The 15,124-nt window shown below is 39.9% G+C and overlaps 1 protein-coding gene across 2 annotated transcripts in view; it reads right to left on the bottom strand.

Annotated features, from left to right (window-relative positions):
• Positions 1-15,124, bottom strand: part of LOC145999662 (glutamate receptor ionotropic, NMDA 2B-like) — a 957,426-nt gene that overhangs the window by 300,460 nt on the left and 641,842 nt on the right. For both annotated transcript variants that reach the window (XR_014443422.1, XM_083136793.1), the window contains exon 8: positions 6,455-6,684. Coding sequence is in view for 1 of the 2 variants with exons in the window: in XM_083136793.1 (XP_082992919.1) it covers positions 6,455-6,684 (230 nt within the window). In the remaining variant the exon portion in view is untranslated. The remainder of the gene's footprint in view (positions 1-6,454; positions 6,685-15,124) is intronic.

Genomic DNA, 15,124 nt, shown 5'->3' with positions numbered 1-15,124 from the left:
TCTTTGGAATGAGCAGTTTTCTTAACTTATTTCAGATTTGTAAACATGATATGGAAATTATTAGCCCTAGTTTACCCGTGCCGTACGAGGGACATAATTACCAGGGATGCGGATGGGGTGGGCCTCACAGCCCAACTCTTTATTTTATCACTAAAATTAAAAAAAAAACATTTTGTTATTGAGCAACTATTATCTTTGTTGATTATATATGTGCAGTTATTTATTAATTATAATTACAAAAATTACCATCACTAATAAAAAATAATAACCAGTTATTGCATGAGTGTCAAACACATATTTTACGATTCACTAGAACTCACAAAAAACACAATAACTTCTCATTACTGCTGTTTTATTTGTGGAGGCGCAATTGTTTATTAATTATAATCATTACAATAATTACCATCATTACCAGCCAATTGTACACTGTCACTGGCATGAGTGTTTCGAATTTCCACAATAAAAAATGGCGCCTGATACACCCATCAAGTGCATTTTGCCTCCAATTTGCATTACATTTATGTATTAATGAACAAAAGTTATACAGAAATATTGGGAACACCCTAGTGAACAATGTAATTTATTTTTAATCTTTTAAAAAACTTTGCACAATAGAAACATATAAACAATTCAATGGTGGGCTTGACACCCCCTTCCCATCTCGGGTAAGCTAGGGTATAGGCAAACAACTTATCTTATTTGACGGCTCGTTACGACGCTAGGAACCCTTGAAGAACGTCACTTTATCCTGAATATATGCAATTGCGCAGCGCAGGCTTACAATTGGTACAATGGATTGATTTTGTATTACTATAGTTTTTTATATCTTCATAGCTTTTAGGTTCACTTTATGCACATATTGTCTAATCGAGACTGGGCCTAAAGTTTACAGTGAGATCCGAGCCAGTATGTGCCTCCACCAGGTATCGAATCCAGGACCTCTTGAGTGCAGGCGACGACGTTTCAACTACGTTATCGGGAAGGCCCATTGTATAGCTAAAAAATATGCCATATATATTGATTCATTGAGTTGGTGTTTTAAGTCCACTTTATGCACAGTAAGGCATCGGGACTGGACCTACAGTTTAAAGTGGGATCCACATACATAGATAATATGACTTTTCTATAAATACGATAATTTGGCACATATCTGCTTGGTCTGTCTGAAGGAGTAGTATTATACTTAAAACAAATGTTATTTAGGTAATGTTTTTTTCTTTTTTAACGAAGTAAAGTCTAGAACAAGATCAAGAATCTCGGATTCTCAGTCTCGGTCTAGACTTCATTATCTACTAGAATGTCTTCCTATCACATCTAGCTCTTTGGAATAAAGAGAAAAAAACTGTTTTCCGAATCTTCTATATTCTCATTTGCAGTTTTCAAATTATACGCATTTGCTTGTAACTTTTTGTGGATTTCTTGTCTTCCTTTCCTAATTATAGGATTTTTATCTTTCTTACTTCCTCTTTTTGTGATTTTATTATTTACTTACTATTTCTCTCTCGCTTTAAACAGTTGATTTTCAAGCAGATCCAATCTGATCGAGTATTATTTACAGTCACGTACACTTCTGTTGTAACGAAACCATTGATTATGGTGTAGTTACAACCAGAACTGTCCGTGACTGTATACATTGTTTACGTACTACCTATATGCAAATTGAGAAAAAGCGTACTTAAAAATAAAAACTAATTATCACTTTTATATTCATTGCGTTTTTCTCCTCGTCATAGCTTTCTTTAATAACTATAAAACATCCTGGACCCATAAATATAACATCACACGATGTTATCTACTTACGGACTAGGGTGTATCGAAAAAAACTTTTTTTCGAAATGTTAAGGTGGCTAGTGGGGAAAAGTGGCCATTTGTGACCAAAAACACGTCTGATTTTTTTCAGATTTTTTGGAGGTCGTTTAGGTGGCGCGCATCGACCTTGAAGTTTTGATAGTGATTTGGTTATGCAACACGCACAACAATTTAACAGAAATGTCATTATTTGGCTATTTCATGTGTTTTTTTTTCTGCATTATGGTCGTTTATTGTTTTGTTTATGGCAAATATGTTACATTCGTGCCTTAGGGGTGGTTTCCTATGCTGTTTACGTATGCTTTTGGTCAAAAATTGTCAATTTGAGGCTAAAAACTCCATATTTTTCTATTGATGGTTTCCAATTGATTTCGACTGTGTTTTATTCGAAGGTTTTCCGATATAAAAGACTAAATAAAATATTTTGGCTTTCTAATTGCTAACAGTTCCTCAATTACTGTCCAGCGCTTCGCATATTTTCATAGCTTATTATGCTTTGAAAATAACCCAGAGCTCACCACGAGGAGGTGGCTGGACTGCGAGCTCCACCCACCCAAATGATGTTGGCAAACATAATTTTACTAAGGGGCAGGCCAAGATTTTCTTCTAGTTTTCTCCTTGAACTTTATAGTCACTTTTTGTTCGAAATGTCGGCATATGTTCTCTAGATTCGAATTTCGCTTTGATGTAGCCATCACGTGAGCTGGCGCCGAAAACGGAAGAAGCAGCCTCTGTGATAATTTTCACAAGTCGCTCCACTCCTTGTGTGTGGCAGGGGAAGTCTTGAATTTCCGCTATATTTTTGTTTTTATTGTAGTCATCTACTTCTTCATTTGTAATATTATTGGCCAACGTAGGCTCGTGGAGAGAGCATGAAGCCCAATCAACCATGTCATAGTATTGGTCTGCATTAAAATTGATGGTTGGTAAAACAAAAGTGCGAATTCATTGCCTTTCTTTCAATGCTCTTGCTTTCTTAATTCTTTGCCAACCAAAACTTATTATTTATGGGATTTTGTCGGTTATTAAAGCCAGCAGGAGATTTTCAGGATGGGCCAAGAATGCGTTTTGTTGAATGACCCTATTAATCATATCTCTCAAGTGGTGTGGGAGAAATCGGGACAAGTGGAGCAAATTCCAGAGGTGTCGGGCTCCGTCAGTTATCGATGGTTCCTTCTTGATCCCAAAGCACACCGGTGCGTACACCTTCATTATGTAGTATGTGGAATTTGATCCACTTGTCCCGATTTCTCCCACACCACTTGAGAGATATGATTAATAGGGTCATTCAACAAAACGCATTCTTGGCCCATCCTGAAAATCTCCTGCTGGCTTTAATAACCGACAAAATCCCATAAATAATAAGTTTTGGTTGGCAAAGAATTAAGAAAGCAAGAGCATTGAAAGAAAGGCAATGAATTCGCACTTTTGTTTTACCAACCATCAATTTTAATGCAGACCAATACTATGACATGGTTGATTGGGCTTCATGCTCTCTCCACGAGCCTACGTTGGCCAATAATATTACAAATGAAGAAGTAGATGACTACAATAAAAACAAAAATATAGCGGAAATTCAAGACTTCCCCTGCCACACACAAGGAGTGGAGCGACTTGTAAAAATTATCACAGAGGCTGCTTCTTCCGTTTTCGGCGCCAGCTCACGTGATGGCTACATCAAAGCGAAATTCGAATCTAGAGAACATATGCCGACATTTCGAACAAAAGGTGACTATAAAGTTCAAGGAGAAAACTAGAAGAAAATCTTGGCCTGCCCCTTAGTAAAATTATGTTTGCCAACATCATTTGGGTGGGTGGAGCTCGCAGTCCAGCCACCTCCTCGTGGTGAGCTCTGGGTTATTTTCAAAGCATAATAAGCTATGAAAATAAGCGAAGCGCTGGACAGTAATTGAGGAACTGTTAGCAATTAGAAAGCCAAAATATTTTATTTAGTCTTTTATATTGGAAAACCTTCGAATAAAACACAGTCGAAATCAATTGGAAACCATCAATAGAAAAATATGGAGTTTTTAGCCTCAAATTGACAATTTTTGACCAAAAGCATACGTAAACAGCATAGGAAACCACCCCTAAGGCACGAATGTAACATATTTGCCATAAACAAAACAATAAACGACCATAATGCAGAAAAAAAAACACATGAAATAGCCAAATAATGACATTTCTGTTAAATTGTTGTGCGTGTTGCATAACCAAATCACTATCAAAACTTCAAGGTCGATGCGCGCCACCTAAACGACCTCCAAAAAATCTGAAAAAAATCAGACGTGTTTTTGGTCACAAATGGCCACTTTTCCCCACTAGCCACCTTAACATTTCGAAAAAAAGTTTTTTCGATACACCCTATTACGGACACTTTCATTATTATTTGTGACTACTAATTTGTTTCGGTAGACAAACATAGATGGCAGTGTTACTTAAAGTCAGTTATACCTCGGTCCATCACACCAATCGGAACTCGATAGACATGTACAAAGCGCCAGTTAACGTGAATTATTGTGATGAGCAGTTGTTCAAGAACGATGAACGAAAAATGTAAGATGTAAATCGCGTAACGCGAACTAACCACGTACCGCGCATTGTGAACAAGAAGGGAGATTTGCTCCTGTATCTAGGCAGAGGACCGTAATACTGTAATTCTATAATTTATAAGTTCTGACACTTGGTTGGCTGTCAAGACACTCACGTTATGTTTAAAACACTGTATTATGCTGTTTCATGCAGGGCTCGTAATGGAAATTTTCACGAAACAGAGACGCGCGACACGAGAGTTTCATACCTAAGAGACAAGATGCGTGCGACACTTGTTTCTTTGCTCAGATCGCATGATGATGCAGTTGTAATTGCATTAATCAGTTTTTTAGTCACCCGAAAGAAACGTAACAAGAGACAACATTGTTACATCTAATTCGCATTGCGAGTGGAGGATTGTTAACCAATATAAAAATAGGGATGACAAAGTGGTAACGTTGTGTCCTTCTAATTAAGTGATCCGGGGTTCGATAACCATTGGAGGCACATAGTGGCGTAGGTCCCACTTTAAACTTTCAGTCTAGTCCTGATAAGTATGTGTGTGCATAAAATGGACTTAAAAAACAAAAACGCACAACTCAAGTATGATATTGGGATTATGATAGTTGTCAACCAGTTTCAGCAGAACATTTCGCAGCTCAGTATAGTTGATACGAGGGCACGGTATCGGGTCGTGGCCCGGCGGTTGAGAAACAATGCACTAGAGTACTTTACCATGTTGACTGATCTATTTTGGACTAAAGTGCCTCCATATGCTGGCCTTTTCAAATAAAAGCAGTCACGTCGTAATTGGCGAAAACACGGCCTCTTTGAAGGCAAATTACAGACGATAACTGCATCAAAACACTTAATATAGCGAAACGAACGTTGTGTTTAATTTTTTAAACATTGTTAAAACATTGTGTTGTAAGGTCTCCGGTTGGGCTCACTTCTAGAGTCTAAATATAGCTCGTTGGAGTGAAGCATTCACTGCGCATGCGCGAACAACAAACTGAGGCGACACGATGCACGGTATTGAGAAAACGGCACAGTCAGAGAGACACGTAAGCGACATGCGACACGTGCATCTTGCCGTGTCTCTTCGGTTCGAAAGGTTACATTGATTACTGAGTGTTGGCTTCCAAGCGACACGTGTCTCGTGTCCCATATCTCTCCCGTGTGCATTCTTTAGAGTTCTGAAACGTGCATGAAATGAAGGGCACTGGCGGATTTATGATTTATTGGGAGGGGCACGTCGGCACATGCCCCTCCCAAAATAAATGACTAAGTATTATGAAAAATCACGATGTAATTATTTCCAAAGGAACAAAGCGTTTTGTAATGTAGAATCGTTCAATAGCTATCTTGAGTAATACGCTATTACAGATAATAAAATAAAAGAATAAAGAAAACAAAGTTTATAACAAGTACGCTAACCAGGACTGGATACAGAAGTATGTCGCCACTAGAAATTTAATCCGGCATACAATACATGATAATGCGAATACTACACTATTGGGCTGCACTCAAAAAATGACATAGAATAATACATTGTAGTACGTAAATTCACACTGATGGAGGAATCTTTCCAAAGAATGTTATTGGAAGCTTATATCTTTCATTTTTAATCCTTGGTAATCAAGCACAGCATCGAAGAGGTCTCTGTTTGTTTCCGAGTGAAGACACAATTCAATTTTAAACGGAGGCTTCTGAAATATTCTGTGCCCCTCTCAGAAAAAGATTCTGGATCTGCCTATGAACAATGGTGTATCACAAGAAGTGTCTATTAGAGCTTCATCACAAATATATGAGCAAAGGAAGTAAATTTTTTTTAGAAAAATTTGGGGATGCTTGTAATTCTTTTTTTTTCGAATATGAAACACCCATTTTCGGGTTATAATATTCTTGAGATTCCTTTTTTTAAAAAACGACTCACTAATTAAGAAAGGCTTGTAATACGTGCAGCACCGTCCTTGTCTTGAAAGCAGAAGGTTCTCGAAAACGTAACGTCTGGGGAATATGGTAGATGCTTCATGTAGTACTTCTATACTGCAGTTAAAGAAATTAAGGACACACAACTATGAAAATCGTAATATACTGGAAGGGTACTTACCCCGCCACTGAAGATTCGTTGCCCCTGCGACACAGCACCCCTTTATTCACTGTGCACTTTCCTGTCATCGGGTCCGGGGGTGCAACATTGATGTATGGTGGTTCCTCAAGGAAAGTGATCTTCAGGTGAAATTTTTCAGGAACACCCTGTGGTGGGGTGTGGCTGTTTCCCGGCCAAACAATGTCCTTAATGTCGAGTCCATCTTTCTCCCAAGATTTCCAGACTCCGATCTAGAAGAGAAGAAACAAGAAACTCTGTACAGTAGTGTCAATATTTAACGACTGCAGAATTAGAGAAACTGTATCTAAAGTCCGAATCACACGGAACTGGATATCCAGTTAGTTGGCGCTGAACTGGCTGCGTGGCCGGAAGTGATGGCTGCCTGGATGGCTGCTTGACTGGTTTCGAGGAATAGCACATGTTCTAGTTGCTACTGGCTTTCCTCGACTGGATTCTGTGGAACAGCCAATCAGAGTAAAGTTTGGCCATGTAAAGATAATCTGTGAGTTTGTATGGCAGTGTTTATTGTCTGTGGTTTCCGAGTACTGGCTGTTTGTTATAGTTTATCCGTTTCTCGATAAAAAAAAAAGTAGAGAGATGATGTGCAGTGCATTCGTGTTCAGTTCATTAATATTTAGGTATTTATGCAAAGCGATGAGATGTGTACGTTGCAGATATGATTAGCCGAAAATCCTTATTGTAACAAGTGTATTCAATGTTTGATTTCTTTTTTGTGTGTGAATCAATCCTGCGTACGCACACTCGAGTTCATTAACATCTAGACCGCCGAGCGAGTTTTCGAGTTCTCTCTGGCCGCTGCCTTTGCACGCGATTTTAAAATTTTACACTTATTTCAGAAAACAAAACGTTATATCTCGGAGACTATTTGAGCAATCTACTTCGGGTAACTTTTTGTTTTGCAGCTAGAACATCAGGGCATGCAACCGTGTAAGAATCAAAACTCCAAACTCAATAAGAGGGGTTAAGTGGGCCGCGGCCCCCAACTTTCAATGAAAAAAAATCATAAAAATGGGGAGTTTTTTCACATATTCGATAATGTAATGCACCCAGGAACATGAAATGATTTTCATTCGGTTGGAAAAGGACCATTCTTAGAAAATAAGGCTAAAGTTTACCTCTCCTTCCAAAAATAGCGAAGGAAGAGGGGCAAACTCCCCATTTGTATGATTTTTTCATTGAAAGTTGGGGGCCGCGGCCCACCCAACCCCTCTTATTGGCTTTGGTGTTTTCATTCCTGCACGGTTGCATGTCCTGATGTTCTAGCTGCAAAACAAAAGTTACCCGAAGCAGATTGCTCGAATAGTCTCAGAGATATAACGTTTTTCTGAAATAAGTGTAAAATTTAAAAATCACGCGCAATCACCAGTAACCCATCGGCCGACTACGCCTATATTTTCTATGGGTCACATGTGACCCATTGGCCGAGTAAAGGTTAAAAATCTTGTTCGGTAGGCATTGATTATCATATTTTTTCGAGCCAATTTTTTCTAGTTCATACTTTTTTTCTTGACTTTTAAATAGAAGCACAAAGCAGTAATTCTCCTACAACATTCTTCAAATTGGTCGTCCATCTTTACACATTATCTCCTCTGCGCAATGTCATATGGTTTTGACTGATTAATTGATTTGTTGCGTAATACTCCGGCGATAAGCAAACTTCAATAGGGGCTTGTTAATATAAAGTTATGCTATCGCTACAAAGTTAGGGAACACACTTAACGCATTGCAGAAAATCCAATGTTTCTGCCAACCTCACTTCCATATAGTACACTCCGCTGACTGCTTCTTGCAGGCAAACTGTGGTCTGGATTGACGGATAGTATAATCCTCTGCAGGGCTTTGTGTTGTCCTCCGTCTCTTTGTGTATGCTGAGAACGCATTTACAGCCTCAGAAAATTTAAATATTGCATATGTTTTACACGCATAGATATGTAGTCAACGTTAAGAAAATTGGGACAATTATTAGGCGCATCCAGAAAGTAAGTTTCCCTAGGATCGTGCACAAAAAGGAAACATTATTTCATTCAATGATTTATTGCCACAGATACAGCACTTGTCCAGTTATTTGTCAACATAATTCCCGCCGGAATTCAGGCACTTGTCATAGCGTGGGACCAACTTCTGTATATCTGCGTAGTAGAAGTCCGCCGCCTGGGCACCGAACCACTGTGTGACAGCCGTCTGAACCTCTTCGTAGCTGGAAAAATGTTAACCGACAGAAACTTTTTCAGGTGCAAGAACAGGTGGTAATCACTGGGAGCGAGATGCGGCATGTACGATGGATAATCGAACACCTCCCAACCGAACCTGTCCAGAAGGGCTTCAGTGCTCCTAGCCATATGCGGCTTCGCATTGTCGTGCAGCAAGATCACCCCGGCACTGAGCTTACCGCGTTGCTTATTCTGAATGGCTCGTCGCAATGTCCCCAGTGTTTCACAGTAACGGTTGGAGTTCACAGTCTCACCTCTGGGCAGAAATTCGATGAGCAGAATGCCTTGTCTGTCCCAGAACACCGCGCCGATACAGTCTGTTTGAACTTCGTCCTGCATGGAGATCCACTGTGACGCCAATGCATGGACTGATGTTTGCTTTCTGGAGTACTGTATGGAACCTACGTTTCATCCCCTGTGATGATCCGGTTGAGAAAATCATCATGATCATGGTAACGCTGCAGAAATGTCAGCTCCATGGCCATGCGTTTTCCTTTGTGTTCGGGCGTCAGTTGTTTCGGCACCCACCGGGCACACAGTTTCCGGAACAAGAGGCGTTTGGTAACAATGTCGTGCAACAACGACCGAGAAATCTGCGGGAAATGGCTGCTGAGTTCCGTAATCGTGACGCGACAATCCTCCAATATGTGCTGCTGCACCTGCTCCACAAGCTCGTCCATAATGGCCGATGGCCGCCCACTGCGCTCGTCGTCATGCACATTTTGCCGGCCTTCAGTAAATGTCCTGCACTAACGACGCACCATCTGCTTGCTCATGACGTCTGGCCCATACACCTGGCACAGCTGACGATGAATTTAGATCGGCTGTATGTTTTGTGCGTTCAAGAACTTGATCACCGAACGAACCTTGCACGCGGCGGGAGATGGAATAAGAGCAGCCATGTTTCATTGCTGCCGCGACGCTACTGAGGACTTTCGGGAGGCGTCTTCTAGGACATTCGATAGCCGGGTCTGACCATTCGCACTTCATTTCTGAAACCTTGAGTTCTGACGTCACACGAGGAATGCCTACGAGGTTAGGTTAGGTCTGTTGGGTTAAGTTCAATTAGCATAAATACAATTAAAAATTATTATTTAGGCTAAGAGAACTAAACCTAGCTAGCCTAACCTAATAATGTAGGCATGTATCCTAAAATTAAAAAAGCCTTCTCCCTTGACGTTAGTACAGAAGGTTGCTACAGTGTTGTGCTATAAGGTACACCCTTCACTAGCCAGGGCATGTTCTTCTCACGCATGACCAAAACCGGTTTCAATACGCATGACCTGCCACCTGTGGGCGAGTGGGAAACTTACTTTCTGGATGCGCCTAATATATCCTGAAACCAGTGTGCGAAATAAAAAGGGGAGGGATGCTGGGAATTTCTCCCCAAATAAAACATTTTATTCCGGGTAAAAGAGCATTATTTTTACCCCTGCCAGGGATGTTTTTATTCCCCTGAAAGAAAATGGATTGAAAGCGTACTCCCCGCTCCCCACTTACCTTGCCAGCATGTAGGCCGCCCGGCGTGAGACCAGAAAGAGCTATAACAACAAACGCCAATGTTAACCTTGCAGCGCGACCTAGTATTATAGAATACGATACGTGCATAAGGGTACTTTTTCAGCTGTGCTGGTAAGTACCCTAAAAACGTAAGTGGTCACATCTAGGCGGGTGAGAATATTTTGTGCCGATATTAAATTTATTATATTCCTAATAGCAATATGTAAAATGCGTATTAGAAGTAAGAAGGTCAAATTACTAAGATTGTTTTGCATGCGGAAGTAAAGGTTTGTATCCATTGATTTCTCCTGGCTTAGTCACTTGTAACCTAATTGGGAAGGGGGGTATATCGCATTGCAGAAAAGCCACTGTTTCATATTTATTGCCGCTGATTGTACATGTCGATTACCTTTACCTTCTGAAGTGTTTATGAAGTTTATAAACATTTCAATAACTCTTGAAGAAGCTATGAGCAATTCCACATATGCCAGGAATTATTATTTTTAGCTTGTACCCTGCTGTTCTGTATGCGGACCTGATGTACCAATTTGTGAGTACGGCACTGTGGACCAAATGTGTACGTCTGTTGGACTGAGCTGAGTCTGTCTAATTTTGCACGATGCACGCGAAAGAAAATGAACTTACTTACTGCGCGTCGCGTTTAGTACACCCAACGGCGAAAGAAACAGTAGGCAAATTGTCCACCACCATTTTCATTCGGTCTGTATTACAGAATGTGATTACAATGAATTGAAGTAAAGACGTCAATAAGCAGAGAACAATGCCTGCTTCGAACCAACATAGTTTCATTCCTTAAAACAACACAGGATGTAGAATAAAAAAAGTAATGAAAATAGCGGTGGGCAATTTTCTTACCATTATCTTTGCCATTGACTGTACAAGCCCTTGCCTCTGGAGTGGAGGACCGTATGTTGCGGAATGGCACTCACTGATAAGAAACGATGATATATTGATTAAAAACAAAAGATTACATGTTCATACAAACTTGCTGTAATGCAAAGTGGTGGGCTCAATGAAGCACTGCTTACGCTCCGCCACCTTGTCTCTGCACATTGACTGAGCGTCACTCTCCTGGGTTAGAGAGTATGCATAGGAATGCAAAACTGAAGTCTCCTGACATCTATTGATAAGCATGACAAACATATCAATTGAGATCTGAGACACCTGCTCTTCTCAATACTTCAGTTGAAGCAAATAGCGTACCATAGATGTCTCTACCAATCAAGTAAAGGAAGGACTTGTGAGAAAAATATGTTCAATCACATTTGGACAAAAAATTAAGAATCTTTTATGTGCAATTGTATGCTGCTATACGTTGTTATTTCATCACTTTCTTGATATTGTTAATAACAAATGTAATTATTATCTACTTTTACTTCTTCCATAAAGGTGTGTGTTTTTGTTACAAATATATGTAAATGTTTCGTACATACGGAACTACACGTTATCACGGGAATCTCTGACTCGAGATGGATTGACCAATAAACTCGTGAGAAGGGAAACGCGGCTGTAGATATCAGCCGTTTCAGAAGCTCGTATTGCTCTTTCCGGCTACTCGCTTCCTCCCTTTCTCTGCTGTTAAGCGTGGTCTTGCTCCACAGATTACCGAAACAGAGTGTAAGAATAGTTCAACCCCAAGGAGGAAATTGTCGAAGTTTGTTCGTTTACTCTACAGTTTAATTAAACTCTGATTCCAGCCACTGTGCCTCCACCAGGAGTCCTTTGATCACAAAGTGACAACTTGTTAATTATTATAATTATATTTATAATTCTAATTGTTGTCCTCAAGCGTAGGCATTGTTGTCATGGAAACAATGCAGCCATTTTGGAGCTTGAAAACGGTTGACAGGTCTTGATACCTGAAAACCAGTACAGATCGAGGATGTGAAGCTAAATTTGGCTGGATCTAACTCCAACAGATACAAGAACAGCCAGGACATGACCGTTCGCTAGCAAATCTTTACAGATTACGCCTGAAACAAAACCCATCTCTACTCGTTCAAAAAAATGATTCAAGCTCCCATCTTTGAGGCCATGGTCAGGAAGGTGACCTTCACATAACAAGGATTCGGGCGCCTTCAGCATGTGCTTGAGTCACGTCCTCGAGACTGCAGCCTACATGGCGGCGGTCACGTGGGAGTTCTTGTCCAATTGTACCTCGTCAGCTTGCGAGAGAGTGAAGAGAATGTTTCACGGCGCAGATCCCGACGACTCTGAGACAGACGTGAAGACCATTTACACGTCGGAGGAGGCTTGTTTGGCGGTGCCTTGGTTGGTGCACGAGAAAACTGTTCTCGAGGAATTCCTGGAGAGTAAATATCTTCAGTGCAAGGATTTGCAGCTGAAGAAACACGTCTGAAGATTGAGAGTCTCGTCTGCATCTTCCCCTACGATGTTGTGGCGGTAATTCTTGTACAGAAAAGACTCAGTACACATAGATCAATAAAAATATAAGATGTTCTGCAAATTAAGCTATTTCTACCCTTTTTGTATACGAATATCTGATCACATCACCCGCACTTTCGGCCGTGATCAAGAGAGTGTGGGGCACTAACTCCATACCTCCTATACGCCTTCATGGCAGGGCACAGGGGAACACTTTACTTTTTACGTATATATCTATAGTAGTTCATGACCAATAAACAAATATCTAATGTTGTTGACAAATTTAAGGACGAATGAGAAAATAAATTGTAGAATAAAGTCAATATTTTATATTTCTATTTTTACACCAAATTACATGTCTATAGCTTTATCTAATTTTAAAATATGGATGGCTACACGTGCGCGTACTGTACTTCGAACAACAAATGTCTACAGTTTATCATCCTGTGGTAAGCTAGCTGGATTCGAGACTTTGTTTTAAAACTGGTGGAAATGTCCCAAATAGCACGCTGCTGCCATCTAGGGGTAATATATTGAACCTTTTTAAGTTATAGCAAATGTGAGTTGACTTGCCATTGTTTGACTGCTACATGCATAAACAGATGAAGATCGTTAATGTTACGTTACGTTAGTATTTCGAAGGTATTTCTGTCCACCGAACACATTTCATATTTCATACATAATCATAAATAGATGCATTCGATTATTAGCTACAATATGCAAACGGACAGAACGCTCGAGAAAATAAATATTGAATCACTTCAAAACTTAGCCCACATCATTTTATAGACAACATTCGATTGATTTTGGAAGTATCGCATCATTTAAGATGTATCGATTGTTAGCACGCAATTGTTTGATAGTAACTATACTGATCGCAACTCCAACTGGCGGTTGACCTTGATGGCTATTTCTGGCGCGTTCTGTCCCCCTTCATTTTAGGGGGCCTGTGGTCTGATGGGTGTCAACAAACTCAGTTGCTAACTAAAAGCTGAAAGGATAACATCGCTCTCCCGAAGCAACGTTGCCAAGCATACTTCTGTCTTTCCTCGACTGGATTCTGTGGAACAGACAATCAGAGCAAAGTTTGGCCATGCGAAGATAATCTGTGAGTTTGCAAAGTGAGTTTTTTGTCTGTAGTTTCCGAGTGTTGGCTGTTTTTGTTAGTTTATTAAAATGCTAAATTTTACTAAACAATATAACTGTACATTGAACCGCTCCCTCTCGATAATACAAGAGTTAACGAGTTAGAAGAAGATGATGCCAAGATATTTCACTTGACGATAGCGCCACCGTCTGCTAGCAGCACTGAATTTCAGTTGCAAATCTCTTCTATTGTATTGTAACCTGCTTACTGTAAACAGTAAGTGCTTGGATGCTTGCACTGTTCAGCCCGCAGTTCTCCAATAAAGTTTCGACATTGTGAGATAGCAGCTTAGTTCATTATGGCACCGAAAAGGAAGTGCAAGATTAATGATATACTTCTTGGTGGATTTGTTTTTTTTAAAAAAGTGTCGGGTCCAGCACCCCCCCACCCCCGCAAGCTTCAACACTGTCGTGGATTTTCACTTATCAAATAAAGCAACCCTAACCATACCAAAAGTTAATCCCCCTTTAAATGAACAATATATACTCATGGCTGTACGTCCAAATTTTTACCTTTGTAGTAGCTACATTCCAGGCCGTCTCAATGCCTAATTTTTGTTGAACGTTTCTACCATAGATGACACCACTGTAACAATATATTAGATTTTTATCATCTTGCCTGACATGATAAGAACGATATATACTTTTGAAATATTTTTTGTTTCTAATTAATATATATATTTTGGAGTTTAATGGAAGCACTTTTCGGAATTCTTAAGCCAAATAAATGATAAGTATACAAAGTTCTTATGTACGGATACTTAAAAACAGGAAATAGATGCATTGTATTTTTACACTTTCACTGGAAAGTTACATGTTACTTCTTCATCTGTTTTCTTCATAAATGTCATATCTTAGTTACTTTCAACTACTGCCTCTCCCTACGTGACCTCGACATCAGAAGGAATGAAATCTCACCCCTTCACGTTTGATAAGTGAAAAGAGTGCAGAATGTGCCGGATCGGGTAAATAAGTGGAAATAGCTGGAAGAATTGGTTAATGCCATCTTTTGAACCCTCAAATATATCTTTGCCTTGCTTTCTGAATAGGACTATTACTCCACTTCAGTCAAGCGCCTTTACAGTTTGTCTTGGGAGTCAGCAGAACAGCGCCGCGCTTAAGCCTCGGCTGGATGTTTCTCTCAACAGCTGAAAACTGCTTATCCTTTTAGTGAAAAAATCTCCTATAATATGCTTCCAATTTCTGTGATACTCTGCAAGGCTTTTCTAGTAGGATACACGAAGTGCTGTAGATTCTTAGAAAACAATTTGGGGTTCTAGTTTGGCACACAAAAAATAGTGAAGTAGCATTAATGGGATCTGAAAACCAGCTTTAAATGGGGCGTTTGAAGAGTTTTAAAATTCTATAATAATTAGGTTCAATATTG

Source organism: Lepisma saccharinum, chromosome 15 (genome assembly GCF_977018435.1).
Source record: "Lepisma saccharinum chromosome 15, izLepSacc3.1, whole genome shotgun sequence".
Lineage (NCBI taxonomy): Eukaryota > Metazoa > Arthropoda > Insecta > Zygentoma > Lepismatidae > Lepisma > Lepisma saccharinum.
This window is presented reverse-complemented; position numbering and strand designations above follow the sequence as displayed.